Source organism: Capsella rubella, unplaced genomic scaffold (genome assembly GCF_000375325.1).
Source record: "Capsella rubella cultivar Monte Gargano unplaced genomic scaffold, Caprub1_0 scaffold_1, whole genome shotgun sequence".
NCBI classification, from domain to species: Eukaryota; Viridiplantae; Streptophyta; class Magnoliopsida; order Brassicales; family Brassicaceae; genus Capsella; species Capsella rubella.
Genome location: NW_006238923.1, coordinates 15,159,379 through 15,173,307, shown reverse-complemented (window position 1 = coordinate 15,173,307; position 13,929 = coordinate 15,159,379). Strand labels below are relative to the sequence as shown.

The window sequence follows — 13,929 nt, the reverse complement described above, 5'->3', positions numbered from 1 at the left end:
TTTGATGCAGGTAAAAGCAAAGTGTGATCCGTGGAATCATGGCGAGGAGAGGAGGATGATCTAGGCACTCATTGGTGTTTTAGGTTATTGTTGGATTTATTAGGGTGTTAGAATGGAATTTAGAAACATGTTAGGATGATCATGTTTTGGAATAATGTTTGGTTGAACTTGTTGGTTTAATGGAATTGTTTATTTGGATTTTGTGGCTAAGTCTTCCGCTGATTAATATTGTTTGGTTTACTTTAATGAGATTGTTTGGTTCAATTGATTTAAATTATTATGTCGGTTTAGCTGGTTCGAATTAATTGGGTTAATCCGGTTTGCATGTTTAAAAAAAATGGGATGGGTTCTTTCACAATTTTAATGTGTGAAACAGCTTAATGAAAACAAATCCAAAAGTACGACATCCATATGGACAATGCTTTGTGGATGAGCTACTATCGACGATATCGAAGCCAACCAGCAATACATGGTACTTGTATGAAATGGTAAGAGGTTATAATAAGCAAATCCATGACTCTAAAATCTAAAGAGAGGATTGTTCTCGTGTGAGAACAACACTTATAAGTATAACGTATGGACAGCTTAAAGAAAGTAGTCAAACAACAATCTTTTTATAAATTTGGTTTAAGGTTTAATTTTGATATTCAATGTGTACAATTAAGTGTAAAAATAAAGTTTAATATGTATATTTTTTGTTTGGTAATGTAACAAAAATATATATGTGACCATAAACAACCATCCATTTAACATTGACTATATACATGACCGGAATAGAATATTGTATAATATAATTATATACTTAAACTATATTAAAACAGATCTTAAAACGTAAAGAAAAAATAATTATAATACATTGTGCAAAAAAAATTTAGATATTCTTTAAAAATAATTTCTATAATTTGATTTTGAGAAAAAGAGAGGAGGAAATATAAATAGGTGTTAAAGTGAAAGATAAGTCACAAAAACGGTGCTAGTGTGTAACATTCTCTTATTTAAAACGTATGCGAAACCTGTTTTCAGTAAAGCAAAGCAACTCGATCAGTAAAAATAATAATAAATCTAAACCCTCATTTTATACTTGTTAGCTAATAAATTAACTGATGTTTTTTAATGAAAATTGGCAAAGTGGTACATTTGTGAAATATACTAGGTTCCTTAATGCAAATACTATATGAAATTAGAGAAATAGATAGTTGAAATTGTTTTTTTTTGTAGGAAGATGGTTTTAATTGTTTGTGTACTAGAGAAAGTGTGACAAGTCTGGAAAATAAGAGGCCCCCCAAAAATACAGCATTTTCTGTGGCAGATATTAACAGGATGTATTTCGGTTACAGTTAATTTACGTCAACGTGGCATAAATTGTGATGTTCGCTGTTCTCGATGTACGGATCAAGATGAGTCAGTTAACCATATCTTATTTGAATGCCCTCCACCACGACAGTCCTGGGCATTGGGGAATATTCCAGTGGGTACTTTATCTTTCCCCACGGAATCGGTGTATGCTATTATGGATTATATAATGCGGTTATCTTTAATGGACGAGAGCTATAGATTCGTGCCTTGGCTCTTATGGTATATTTGGAAGGCTCGCAACATTAAAGTTTTTGATAATAAAGATGAAAATCCAATGACTACGGTTCAGGTTGCCCACGAAGAAGCAAGATTGTGGTCTGAGGCTCAGATGGTGGATTTAGGTACTGCAATGCCGCTCCCACTGGCCCCTTCCGGACCTCGGCGGCGCTCGGGTTTGTTACCTGCGATGGGATCCAGTTATAGTTGTTACGTGGATGGATCATGGAAGGCGACGGATATGTGTGCAGGCCTAGGATGGTTCTATCAGCAGTCTCAGAGTCCTTCGGCCTGGATGGGGGCATCGAATCTGCGTCGAAGTCTATCTCCCCTGCATGCTGAAGTCGAAGCTCTGATCTGGGCAATGCGTTGCATGATTGGTCATAACTTTCGTGATGTGATGTTTCTTACCGACTGTTCAGACCTGGTGAAGATGGTGTCTTCTCCCTCCGAATGGCCAGCTTTTTCTGTTTACCTAGACGACATTGAGATGGATAGGGAAGAATTCTATACTTTTTCTTTATCTCTTATTCCACGAAATCTAAATGTAAAAGCGGACTCTCTGGCACGACAAGCTCGTTGCTCCCCGCATCCTATTAAGTATGTAAACAATTGTCCTCATAATTGGCTCCTTTGAGCTAATTCAATTCTATTGTTGGAAAAAAAAAAAAAAAAAAAAAAAGTGTGAGATTTCATAATTATGAAAATGAGATTTCACAATTATGAAAGGGTTATGTATATATATGGAAAAAGATGGCTGGCTACACCAACTATAAAAAAATGCATGGTCACACATGCCAAGTATCATATTGTAAACTCAGCTACACAAACTATATGTATTACAAAAATCATTGTTACAATTTTATACAGATTATATACCCAAAAGAATTAAAAAATAAAGAATCTACCTATGATATAAATTTTTATTTAGTTCTCTCTCATCTGTCAAAAATATCCTTTGTTATTTATATTCGCTAACAAAAAACTTAACAAGGTAAAAACTTAACAAGATAAAATCACTATTCATCACACCGAAATTTATGTAAATAACAATGTAAATTATATTATATCGCGATAAATAATTGATTAGTTGATAAACATATACTTATCATGTTAAATCATTTGTTATTCGATTGATCGTAGCTAAAAATTTAGTTCTTACATGTTAATTAAAACATTAACATATTTATTTATCATAATAATATAATTATTACATTCAAAATATGTTAACATAAATATATATATTGCTAATTGAATTGTTATCAGTACATCAGAAATTACATATATAAGAATATAACATTAACTATTGTTGTCAATGATACTCATTCATCTCTTGATCGATTAACCTCATCAAAATATCTGACAAATATGTCAATGAACAATTATGCCGGTATTTGAATACAAAAGAAACTAATGTCATAACTACAAAACACATTAGTCGTCATACTTTTCTGGATATCATCTCAACTATGACCATCACATAAATATCGTCGCTGTCGGTATCATCATCACCACCACCACGAGTAAAACTATCGCTAGCAGTGTCACATCTTTTTATTCCAATCATCAGCACGGTTGGAAATATCATCATCCACATCACCGTTTATTTTTTCAATTTTTCCATCATTTTTCACTATTTCTTATTTTTGCTATTTTTTCACTTCATATATTGTGTGTTAAATATATAGTTATCTGATAAGATCATATATTATTATTTAAATATATAATTGTATTAATCGCGCTAACTCAATTATCAGCTAACTCATAATTATAAGGTTAAAATTGTTAAGAAAAAGCAAAACTAATTATAAAAAGAACAATGACATATAGTTAATAAACATTTCTTCTAGGTACATGGAGTGCTATTTCCCTTATGAAAATGTCCACTTTCTCTCCTCATTATATATATATATATATATATATATATATATATATTTCAATATTTTATCTCTTTTTATTTATATCTAACAGTCCCCCTCCCATCTAATAAGTAAAACATTTTTAAAAAAATTCCAAGTGAAAAATATTATAGTGTTTTCTCTATATTTTGACATGCATTTTGTTTGATGATTTCAAACATGTTCATGTAAATTTCGATGTCTATTGTAGTCTATCTATATTGTTGTCTATTTCTGTATATAAATTTTTCTATATACTAAATTAGTCTATATCTATATAGGTGTATCTCTACACATACTCTTACACCATGGGCAATGGTGTATTTAGGCCCAGTCCCCCACCCAAAAGAAAAAAAAATTAAAAAATTTTGAAGCGGGACGTATCCAGAAACGGAACGGTCCTTTCTCTTGTTTACCACTATTCGCGGGCCCCACTGATATGTGCGGCCCGCGATCGGTTGTCTTTATGTTTTTGTTTTTTTTTAAAAAAAAAATTTAGAAGGATGGTCCTACTAAAAATTTTGGAACAAAAATGAGTCCTACTGATATGGATGCCCTTATGTATAGTGTCTCAGCACAAAAGTTCTTTAGTAGGCAGATGTACAGACATCCTTGTATACAATGTTTAAATTTGTATAAACATCTCTATGTACTGTACATTTGTTTGTCTATGTATAGACATCCTTATGTATAGTGGTTAATATATGTATAATAATATTATACCTGCAAACACATCCTTCTTTACATCTATATATATATATATATTTGTATATAAGTATTTATATTTTTTACATTAATGGATATTTTAATTATTATATTCAAATAGAGTGTAAAAAGAATATAAAAATATATATAAAGAGAGAATTTTTTTTGGATAGGATATATAAAAAGAGAGATAAAGAGCATAGAAACATATCATATTTTTAAAAATCACCTAAAATTATAGGATTTTACTAATTATAGATAGTAAACGTATCAATGTTATAATTCAACTAAAAAAATATATCAAATCATCACTTATTTCTTTGTTTTTTCTCATTTTTCTCTCAACATTTTAATCTTCTAGAAACAATTTTCTCCTATTCATATACATATGAAAACAAAACAAAAAACAATTCCACCCTTTAAAATATTTTATTCTATTAAATATCTTCCAAGTCACACACCCAATATATATAAAAGTAGAATTAAAATAGAAACCTTGACCCAGTAAAACAGATAGCCCAACTCTACCCAATTATATCTCGTCTCTCGCCTAATTCTAACTTCTCCCACCAACCCAGATTCGTTTTACACCACACACGCTCATCTCGCACGTGCAACACACGTGAGTTTTGAGTTCGCTTATGCTCCGCGAGTTATTCCCACACACACGCCTCTTTAACATCACTCATACGTTACACGCACCAACATTATCATCCTTACCTTATTTTTATTCTATTCTAATTTTCTTTTCCTATTATTATTATTTTTAATATATTTCTTTCTTTTTCCATATATATATTTTCTTTTTGGTGAGATTTTCCATATATATATTTGATATTAATCTTACAATTTTAAATAGATAGTTTTTAGTTACACACTAATTAAGAAAATATATTTTTAAAACAAATGCATATTTAAAAAAATGATATAAAAACAAGGTGTATAATATAAATTATTAAAACTAATAAAAGCCTATTAAATGTTGCATATATTTTTTAAGAATTATCTATTTAAGAAAAAGACAATGCTAAGAAATCATCTATTAAAAACCGGAGAGAAGTTTTTGATATATTATTTTTTCCATTTTAAATATGAAATACAGATTAAATTTGTTTTTAAAGAGTTAAATCAATTAGAAAACTACAGAATTTATAAGTTAATTTATAATTTCAACAAAACTTTAAAAAACCTTATAATAAAAAAAAATATTGTTGACTAATAAAAAAACAAAAATATTAATAAAAAATGAAGATAACATCTGTTTGTCGTATTTTATTGTTCTTATTTTGTTTTTATTAAATAATTTAAATGTCGTTGTTATAACTTTTTCTTGACGTCTCTAATAAATATATTAATTTTAGTAATATTTTATATTTTCTGTCGTTATTATATGTTTCCTTTTTTATTTTTCTTTCAACATGTCTATAAATATATGCTATGAAAATATCCATAACGCATGCTATCTTATTATCAGTTTCGAGAAAGTAAAAGAAAACAAATCACTTTAATTTTTTTTTTTTCCTTTTTATCAACACAAGCAAGCAACGTCAATATCTACGACAAAGAATATTTATTAATTCACTGATTCAACCAAAAAAAAAAAAAAAAAATTCAATATCTCTCAGTTTTATTTTTTATTATCTTGGGATCCGAACTCAATATTTGTTCTTTTCTCTCTTCTCTTCTCTTCTCTCTCTTTCCCGTGACTAAGAAAACTTTATTTGCGCACGACTTTGCTACACACACGTTTTGAAGCGGTCGGTGTTTGGTTGTTGTTGGGAAATGGCTACGAAGAAAGTGTTTGGAGCGGTGGAAGCAAGTGATCTGGTTAAAGAGCTTCGTCGTAGCTTTGATGATGGTGTGACTCGTGGTTATGAATGGAGAGTTACTCAGCTTAAGAAACTTTTGGTTGTTTTTGATAACCATGAACCCGAGATCGTCGCGGCTCTTCGCGACGATCTCGGGAAACCTGAGCTTGAATCTTCTGTTTATGAGGTCCAAATCTTTTTTTTTTGTTCATACAACAACTCTGTCTTTTGTTTAGCTTTATGTTTTTGCTTTCTCCAGGTTGCTAAAAAAAAACTTTAGTGGATTGATTGTGATTGGTGGTCAATTTTGATTGGAATCTTGGTTTTTGAGTTTTTTGAATTCTAGATTGAAGATTTAGTATTTGTATGATTTAATCTTCTTGTGTTGTGACATTGTGGTATACGAAAATTAGGCTCTTCAAATTTTGAGTGTGGGTTTAGCTATTTCTTTATTCATCGTCGGAAATTTGTCGGAAATTTTTAGCCGCTTTAGCGAAGATTCATTGTTTTATTCGAGGTAGACGTAGTTCCTAACTAGGTTGTTTTATTGGTGGTAAGAGTTAGTAGTTTCTAACTAGGTTGTTTTATTATTAGTTGCAATCTCTTACACTATTTGAACTAGTCTCCATGTTTGATTTGTTGTGGAACTAAGTTTTAACTTAGTAGTTTTGTTTAATTGGTGGTAAGACTTAGTAGTTTTGTAACGAGGTTGTCTTATTGGTGGTAAGACTTAGTTTCTAACTAGGTTGTTTAATTGGTGGCTAGACTTAGTAGTTTTGTAACGAGGTTGTTTTATTGGTGGTAAGACTTAGTTTCTAACTAGGTTGTTTTATTAGTAGTTGCAATCTCTTACACTATTTGAACTAGTCTCCATGTTTGATTTGTTGTGGAACTAAGTTTTAAACTAGACTTATTGCTTTATTTGAGGTAGCCTTAGTCCCAACTTGGATTTTTTAGTTGAAAGCTCTAAAGCTAGCTCTGTAGTAGCCCCATGGAACAAGTCTTAGGTGTTTTATGTGGTGTGGACTTTGGTTTTAGCTTTGGTGTTTTGTTTTATTTGTTGCAACATTTCATGTGGCTATCTTTCATATATTAGCCAGACCTCATTAGTTGGATTTGCATATTTCTCCAACTTGGTCGGAGTCATTAATAACTTTCACCTTAATTGATACGTTGATGATGTTGTGTGCTGACACATGTACAACACTGTCCCCAATACCACTTCAATGCAGCTTTTTGCATAACTTAATGGAGTTGTATCTAACTTAAACCTACTTGGTAACTCTATGTTTTGTTAGAAAAAACTATGGGTCCTTTGAAAGCAATAAGTATTCAATATCTTATGCAACTGTCACCTAACTTTGTGGGGATTCCCACGTTTTACATAACTTTGTTCCTTAACTCTGTAACCATGATTGCATTCAAAAGACACCACAGAGCTTTCAGAGCTGACCTTTCCTCATTTAATGTTTACCAACAGAAGTTACTATTGAGTTGTTTAGTCTGTGGTTTCAGACAATTCTTAGTGGTCCATGGTCATTTATCAGCTTTGTCCCTTAAGGGTTTTATAAGAATAGATTAATCTTGATTACATTAGCAGTAATTTGATTATGATGTTTGATTAATTATGTAGGTATCTCTATTGAGGAACTCGGTTAAGTTAGCTCTTAAGCAGCTAAAGAACTGGATGGCGCCGGATAAGGTGTGTGTGGATAATTATGCAGAGTTTTGTTGTCAAAACATGTTAATAACGTTCTTGTTATTGTTCTGCTATGGTTTTAGGCAAAGATTTCTCTAACAACGTTTCCTGCATCGGCCGAGATTGTGTCTGAGCCTCTCGGAGTTGTCCTAGTTATCTCGGCTTGGAACTATCCCTTCTGTATGATCCTTATTGATTGAAATTTCACTCTAGATAGTATTTTGTATGAATTCTGACAGTTTCTTGTTTAATTTGTAAGTGCTGTCTATTGATCCTGTTATCGGCGCGATTTCTGCTGGAAATGCTGTTGTTTTAAAGCCATCAGAACTGGCTCCAGCATCGTCTGCTCTGCTCGCGAAGCTATTCGAACAGTACCTAGACCCTTCTGCGGTGAGGGTTGTTGAAGGAGATGTTACTGAAACAACTCTGTTGTTGGATCAAAAGTGGGACAAAATATTCTACACAGGTTCTTATTAAACTTGTCTTATGTTAAGGGGAAACAATTTGGTGCAGGAGACTAAAACATTTCCAACTTTTACTTGGTTAGGTAGTTCGAAAATCGGGCGTGTCATAATGGCGGCAGCTGCAAAACATCTCACACCGGTTGTCCTGGAGCTTGGAGGAAAATCTCCTGTCGTAGTCGACTCAAACACCGATTTGAAAGTACTGAATACTTCTTCATCCGGAGTCTTGTAAAATGTTTTCTTTGTACTCTACTACCGAGGCTAATGTAGTTTGTTGTTATCGTTTACGAAAGGTTACTGTGAGGCGGATAATCGCAGGCAAATGGGGTTGCAACAATGGTCAGGCTTGCGTTTCGCCTGACTACATCTTGACAACAAAAGAATATGCTCCAAAACTGGTAAGGTTCAGAACCTTTAAGATAACAATATCTCCTTGATGTTGTTTTGTATCTGACCTTCTCTTTTCTCTTCCCAAGATTGATACCATGAAGCATGAATTGGAGAAGTTTTACGGGAAGAACCCTATGGAGTCGAAAGATATGTCGCGTATTATAAACTCGAACCACTTTGATCGCTTATCTAAGCTGTTAGAGGAGAAGGACGTTTCTGACAAAATCGTCTACGGTGGCGAAAAAGACAGAGAGAAACTGTGAGTGTTACTCTCTTTATACTCTCATCATCTCTTAGTTCCCTTATGCTAATCTTTTAGTCAACTCCTTCAGGAAAATTTCTCCAACAATCTTGCTTGACGTACCATTAGATTCTTTGATCATGAGTGAAGAAATATTTGGCCCTATCCTTCCAATCATCACGGTAGAAACAGTTTCCATTATACTTAGGCTCTGCTTCATATGTTGATGGCAAATTTAAAGATCTTTTTTGTTCTTTACAGGTCAATAACTTGGAAGAGAGCTTCGACGTGATTCGTTCTCGACCTAAGCCACTAGCTGCATATTTGTTTACACATAACAAGAAACTTAAAGAAAAATTCGCCATGACAGTTTCTGCTGGAGGCATAGTGGTCAATGACATAGCTGTTCATGTAAAAACACTATCACTATCTAATGTATATAAGCTAAATACATTATATACTAAAACACTAACCTCATTCGATGTTTTGCAGCTTGCGCTACACACATTACCATTCGGAGGAGTAGGCGAAAGTGGAATGGGTTCTTACCATGGAAAATTCTCATTTGATGCTTTCAGTCACAAGAAGGCTGTTCTCTACAGAAGCCTATTTGGTGATGCACCGGTCAGGTATCCACCATACTCGAGAGGGAAGCTTCGATTGTTAAAAGCGCTTGTCGACAGCAATATTTTCGATATATTCAAAGTCCTTCTAGGTTTATCTTGAATGGTAAAGATTGAAAGACAGAAGAAGACACTTCCCCTTATATCTTACTTTCTTGGTTTTTACTACCTTATGAATATGGTTGGTTTGTTATAAAGATATATGATTTGTTTTAGTGTGGATTGAATATTAAAAGTTGATAAATAAAAGCTTTTCTAAATGATTATGGTAAAACCGGTTTCTTCATTTCAACTTGGTTGTTTACAAAACAAAGATGACACACAAGAGTTAACAATATCTCTTTGGATTTTTATCTAAACCATGTTGTAAAAGTTCCCACTATAAAGGGAAAAGAGAGTTCTGTATAGCAGCAACAGATTCAAGAAGAGTCTTGAAGAATGCTATGAATCTCTGCCCTTTGTTCATCTGTAAGTTGTTGTGGGAACTTAGTCCGAAACCGAACTCTCAAATCTCCTCTCTTCCCTTTCTCCTTTGGATTTGGCATGCCTTTGCCTTGAATCACTGTAACATATCCAGTGTGAATAATATCTTCTATCCTCAAACTCAAATTCTCACCATCAAGTAAAGCAACCGAGAGCTCGCAGCCCGTTAAGGCTTCGAGAAGAGATACTTCCACCGCCATTTCGAGGTCGTCGCCTTCTCTTTTAAACAACTCATGCTCTTTCTCAACTATCACAAATACCAAATCAGCCGGTACAGAACTCCCCATTGCTTCGTTTCCTTTGCCTTCAAATGTTACTTTTGTTCCTCCTTTCCATCCTGGTTTCACTTTTATTTCCACCATCTCTTCCTCCTCACACATTTCCCTACACAACATACAAATTTTAGTTAGTTATATAGTCTTCTTTTACGCGAAACTCGCTTGCTCAAGAAACAGAACAAACCCTGAGCTTGTGATCACAACATCTCTCTTGATCTTGATCTTCTTGGTACATCCGTTGCATAGCTCCTCAAGAGTACAGCTTAGCTTCTTCTCTGTTGGAGAAGGTTTAGCCACTTTGGCCGAAGAGGTCGAATACAAAATCGGATTCGCAAAGCTCCTTGTGGTTGTAGATCTCATAAGTGAAGGCATAAATACACCAGAATCAGTCATCCTGTTGCTGCTGCTCTTGCTCCTCCCTACATACGATAAACTCCGCAATGTCGCCGAGGTTGACGTGTCCGTAGCCGTATTGTGGCTACAACTTCTTGAAAGAGACAACGGTGTCTTGATCCCCACGAAATTGGTGTTGGTGTTGGTATTGTCATATCTATAGCTACGAACCTTACAAAGACTCACACCTTCCACCTCATTATTATTACCATTCCCCTTAGTCTCCTAGAAGATAAAAACAAAACATAACCACATTATAAACAAAATCTTACAAAACCAAACATATGTTTTGTTTTTTTCTTTGTATAAACCTAACCTGGACATTGAAGACGTTTGGTTTAGTTTCTTCATCAACACGTTTGGATTCGTTTGTGACGTGCTTAACCTTATGATGATGATGTTTAGGTTTGTGATGATCACGAGGCAAAACCCTTGAGATTGATCGACAAAGTTTGAAGAGATCACGGAGGAAGAAGCTTCTTTTCTTCGCCGACGGCTGAGCCATACCTTGTGTTGCCATTCACGTACGGCGGAGAAAGAGAAAGAGAAAGAGACAGAGAGAGAGAGAGAGCTAGGGATAAGAGACGTTTAAGGGGAGATGTTGAATGAGAGAATTGAAACGTTTTTGTTTTTTTCGTAACTTCCTTTTTTAGACAAAACCTTTTGACATTGACGGGAACAGATAGGAACACAGAGATCAAAGATAAGAATACGAAGTTGATTCGTTTTTTTTTTTTTTTTTTAACCTATCTATTACAGTCGATGTGTTGTAATAATATATTCATATATGACAAAAATATTTACTACTGTCCAAAAAATATTAGGAGTTGACTTTTGTGAAAATGCATGTAATGATATGATATTCTTTAAAATGGGAAATTAAGATTGGTTGGTTTGGTTAATAAGGAAGATTTTTGTAGATATTCTATTTTTATGCGTTGAGTATAATAAAGTGTTAAATTGTTTTAAGGAAATATTACATTTTTGGTGCTGGCAACACGATAGGATTTACCGTGTTACAGTGTTGATTGGACCAAAAAGAAATGATATTACAACTTTTTTCCAAAAACATTCATGATATACAGATTAATGAAGCTACCTATAGATTTTTTTACGAGAAATTCCCTTGGATGCCATTATTTTAATTTTTTTTCCAAAAAACCACAATTTGTTTTTTTTCCAAAAATACTATAAACTGTTTATTTTTTTCAAAAAAACCATAAACATCAAAAATTGATTTTTGAAGATGTAGAAATTTTTTTTAATGTTTGGATTGACTATTTATATTTAGGATATATTTTTTTAAATATTTGGATTGACTATTTATATTTAGGGTATAGTTTATAGGGTAGGGTCTAGTGTTTAGGATTTAGAAATTAGTTTTGAATGTTAAAAAAATAGTTTTAGTTTTGTGGTATTTTTGGAAAATAAAACTTATAATGGTACTTTTGGAAAAATACCTATTTTCATGATATTGAAGAGAATCCCCTTTTTTGTTATATCCTTGAATTTTAAATATATATCGTGTTATATAACGTTTAGTTTTTCAAATTTATTAACTTATGTGATCGCGACACATGTATAAATAAGATTTTGACACGGGTAAGAAAGTTTATACAAAAATTATACGATAAATTAAAAATTAAAAATATTTTTTAAATTATACACATTTGGTGGATAACTTAGAAGCATATTTAAGATTTGAAGATTTATAATTTAATTTGTTTTTAAATTTCATATATTTTTATTTTTTTACGGATTTTAAAAAAATATATTATAACTCCGCACATACGCAAAACCTAATTCTAATATAATTAATCATGGCTTTATTTATTTGATATTATAATTAGATTTGTACGCGGGTTTATATTTATATTACAGTTTTGACATGTTTCAGGACTTGGTAAGAAGGTTCAAACTTTAAATAAATGGTAGCAAAATTTATTTTCAGTTTTATGACATCATATCGATGCAATTGACACGAGTCACAATTTAGAAACCTTTTATACTTTTATATGAAAATATTTTAGTAAATTTTAAATTGACATATGTCAACATCTTATTAATACAATTGATGCGTGTCATGATCATGTTCATGGCTAACTTTAAATCTAAACTTTATATAATAAGATTATGCCTATTGGCAGGCCCGGCCCAAACATATTTGTTGCCTAAAGCAAATTAAAATTTTAAAGTCCACCTCGAGGCATAAATTAGTAAAAATCACTAATTGTAGGTTCTCAAAGGATCAAACCGCTCAACTTTGACCATTAATTAAAGCACTTGACCACTAGACTACAACATATACTCATTTATTGATGTCTCTAACTCGTTTATATATTTTTGATGCCTAAAGCATCTGCTTCATGGGCTTTAGCTCCGGGCCTATCCTGCCTATTGGTCATCTCGACGGTGATAAATCGGGAGTTGGTCAAGGTGGTTCAAGTTGGAATCAATTTGATCTGGCTAATTTCAATTATTATTGGTTAACCGTTGGTTTAGAGTCGAATTTGACTTTAATAGTCCACACAGTTATTAAGTTTTTTTCTTCTTTCTGAAAATCTCCATTCTTCTTCCATTTATAATTGTTGATTTTTCTAATCCTGTAAAATCCGAAAATTTGAAATTACTAATGATTGAGATCGTGTTAAAAATTGTAATCATTTCACCATCCTTGTGCCTTGGTATTGGCTATTGTCAGTCAAGAAAGATGACACCCATTTAGTGAGGCCCAAGTTTCAATTAGGAGAAACGGTAAAAAATACTCCCTCCATTTCACATTGTTTGATGTTTTGGAAAAAAAAATTGTTTCTAAAAGATTGATTTTGTAGATTAAAAAATTAAAACTATACTTTTACTTTATGCTTTTGTAATTACGTAATGGTTTATGTTTTCTCTTTCTACCAAAAAGTAATTATAAATTAATTCATAAACAAATATTTAATTTTATCTTAATATGTGTGAAAAATCTAAAACATCAACCTTTTAGAAACGGAGGGAGTATATTTTTCCCTTGAAACATAATTACATGTTTACATGTTTGATAATTAGATGTTTACATGTTTGATAATTACATGTTTCATGTTTGTTTCTAATTCTAAATCATTTACATTAAATTTCTTTGTTCTCTACTCTTCTTCTTGCAGTTTCATCATGTGAGGAAACTTATGCTCCCTAGTCGCCTCACAGTTGATTAAAGATTCATAGATCTAAAACTTGAACATGGCCTCAAACCGGTACGCTCAGGTGGGAACCGTCTCCCACAACTTCCACTATTTGAAAGGATGCTATTTTGGTTTTACAGATTTTTGGGCACACAAAATGATACAAGATTAAAGACATAACAAAGAAGGAGAAAGCTTGAAGAACACTCTT

At 32.5% G+C, this 13,929-nt stretch overlaps 2 protein-coding genes across 2 annotated transcripts; one reads left to right on the top strand and one right to left on the bottom strand.

The window, feature by feature from the left end:
* Positions 1–5,801: 5,801 nt before the first annotated feature.
* LOC17897436 (aldehyde dehydrogenase family 3 member H1) lies at positions 5,802–9,660 on the top strand. Its single transcript, XM_006304384.2, has 10 exons — positions 5,802–6,170; positions 7,617–7,685; positions 7,766–7,862; positions 7,942–8,148; positions 8,230–8,345; positions 8,440–8,544; positions 8,623–8,795; positions 8,869–8,959; positions 9,039–9,188; positions 9,270–9,660. The coding sequence occupies exons 1-10, from the start codon at positions 5,958–5,960 to the stop codon at positions 9,501–9,503; spliced, it is 1,455 nt and encodes a 484-aa protein (XP_006304446.1). The 5' UTR covers positions 5,802–5,957; the 3' UTR covers positions 9,504–9,660.
* A 3-nt stretch (positions 9,661–9,663) lies between these two features.
* Positions 9,664–11,182, bottom strand: LOC17898780 (dnaJ homolog subfamily B member 13). The gene is made up of 3 exons (XM_006305988.2): positions 10,871–11,182; positions 10,346–10,779; positions 9,664–10,267 (listed from the first exon to the last, which is right to left on the bottom strand). Exons 1-3 carry the CDS (start codon positions 11,072–11,074, stop codon positions 9,820–9,822), a joined length of 1,086 nt encoding a protein of 361 aa, XP_006306050.1. The 5' UTR covers positions 11,075–11,182; the 3' UTR covers positions 9,664–9,819.
* Between the last annotated feature and the right edge of the window lie 2,747 nt (positions 11,183–13,929).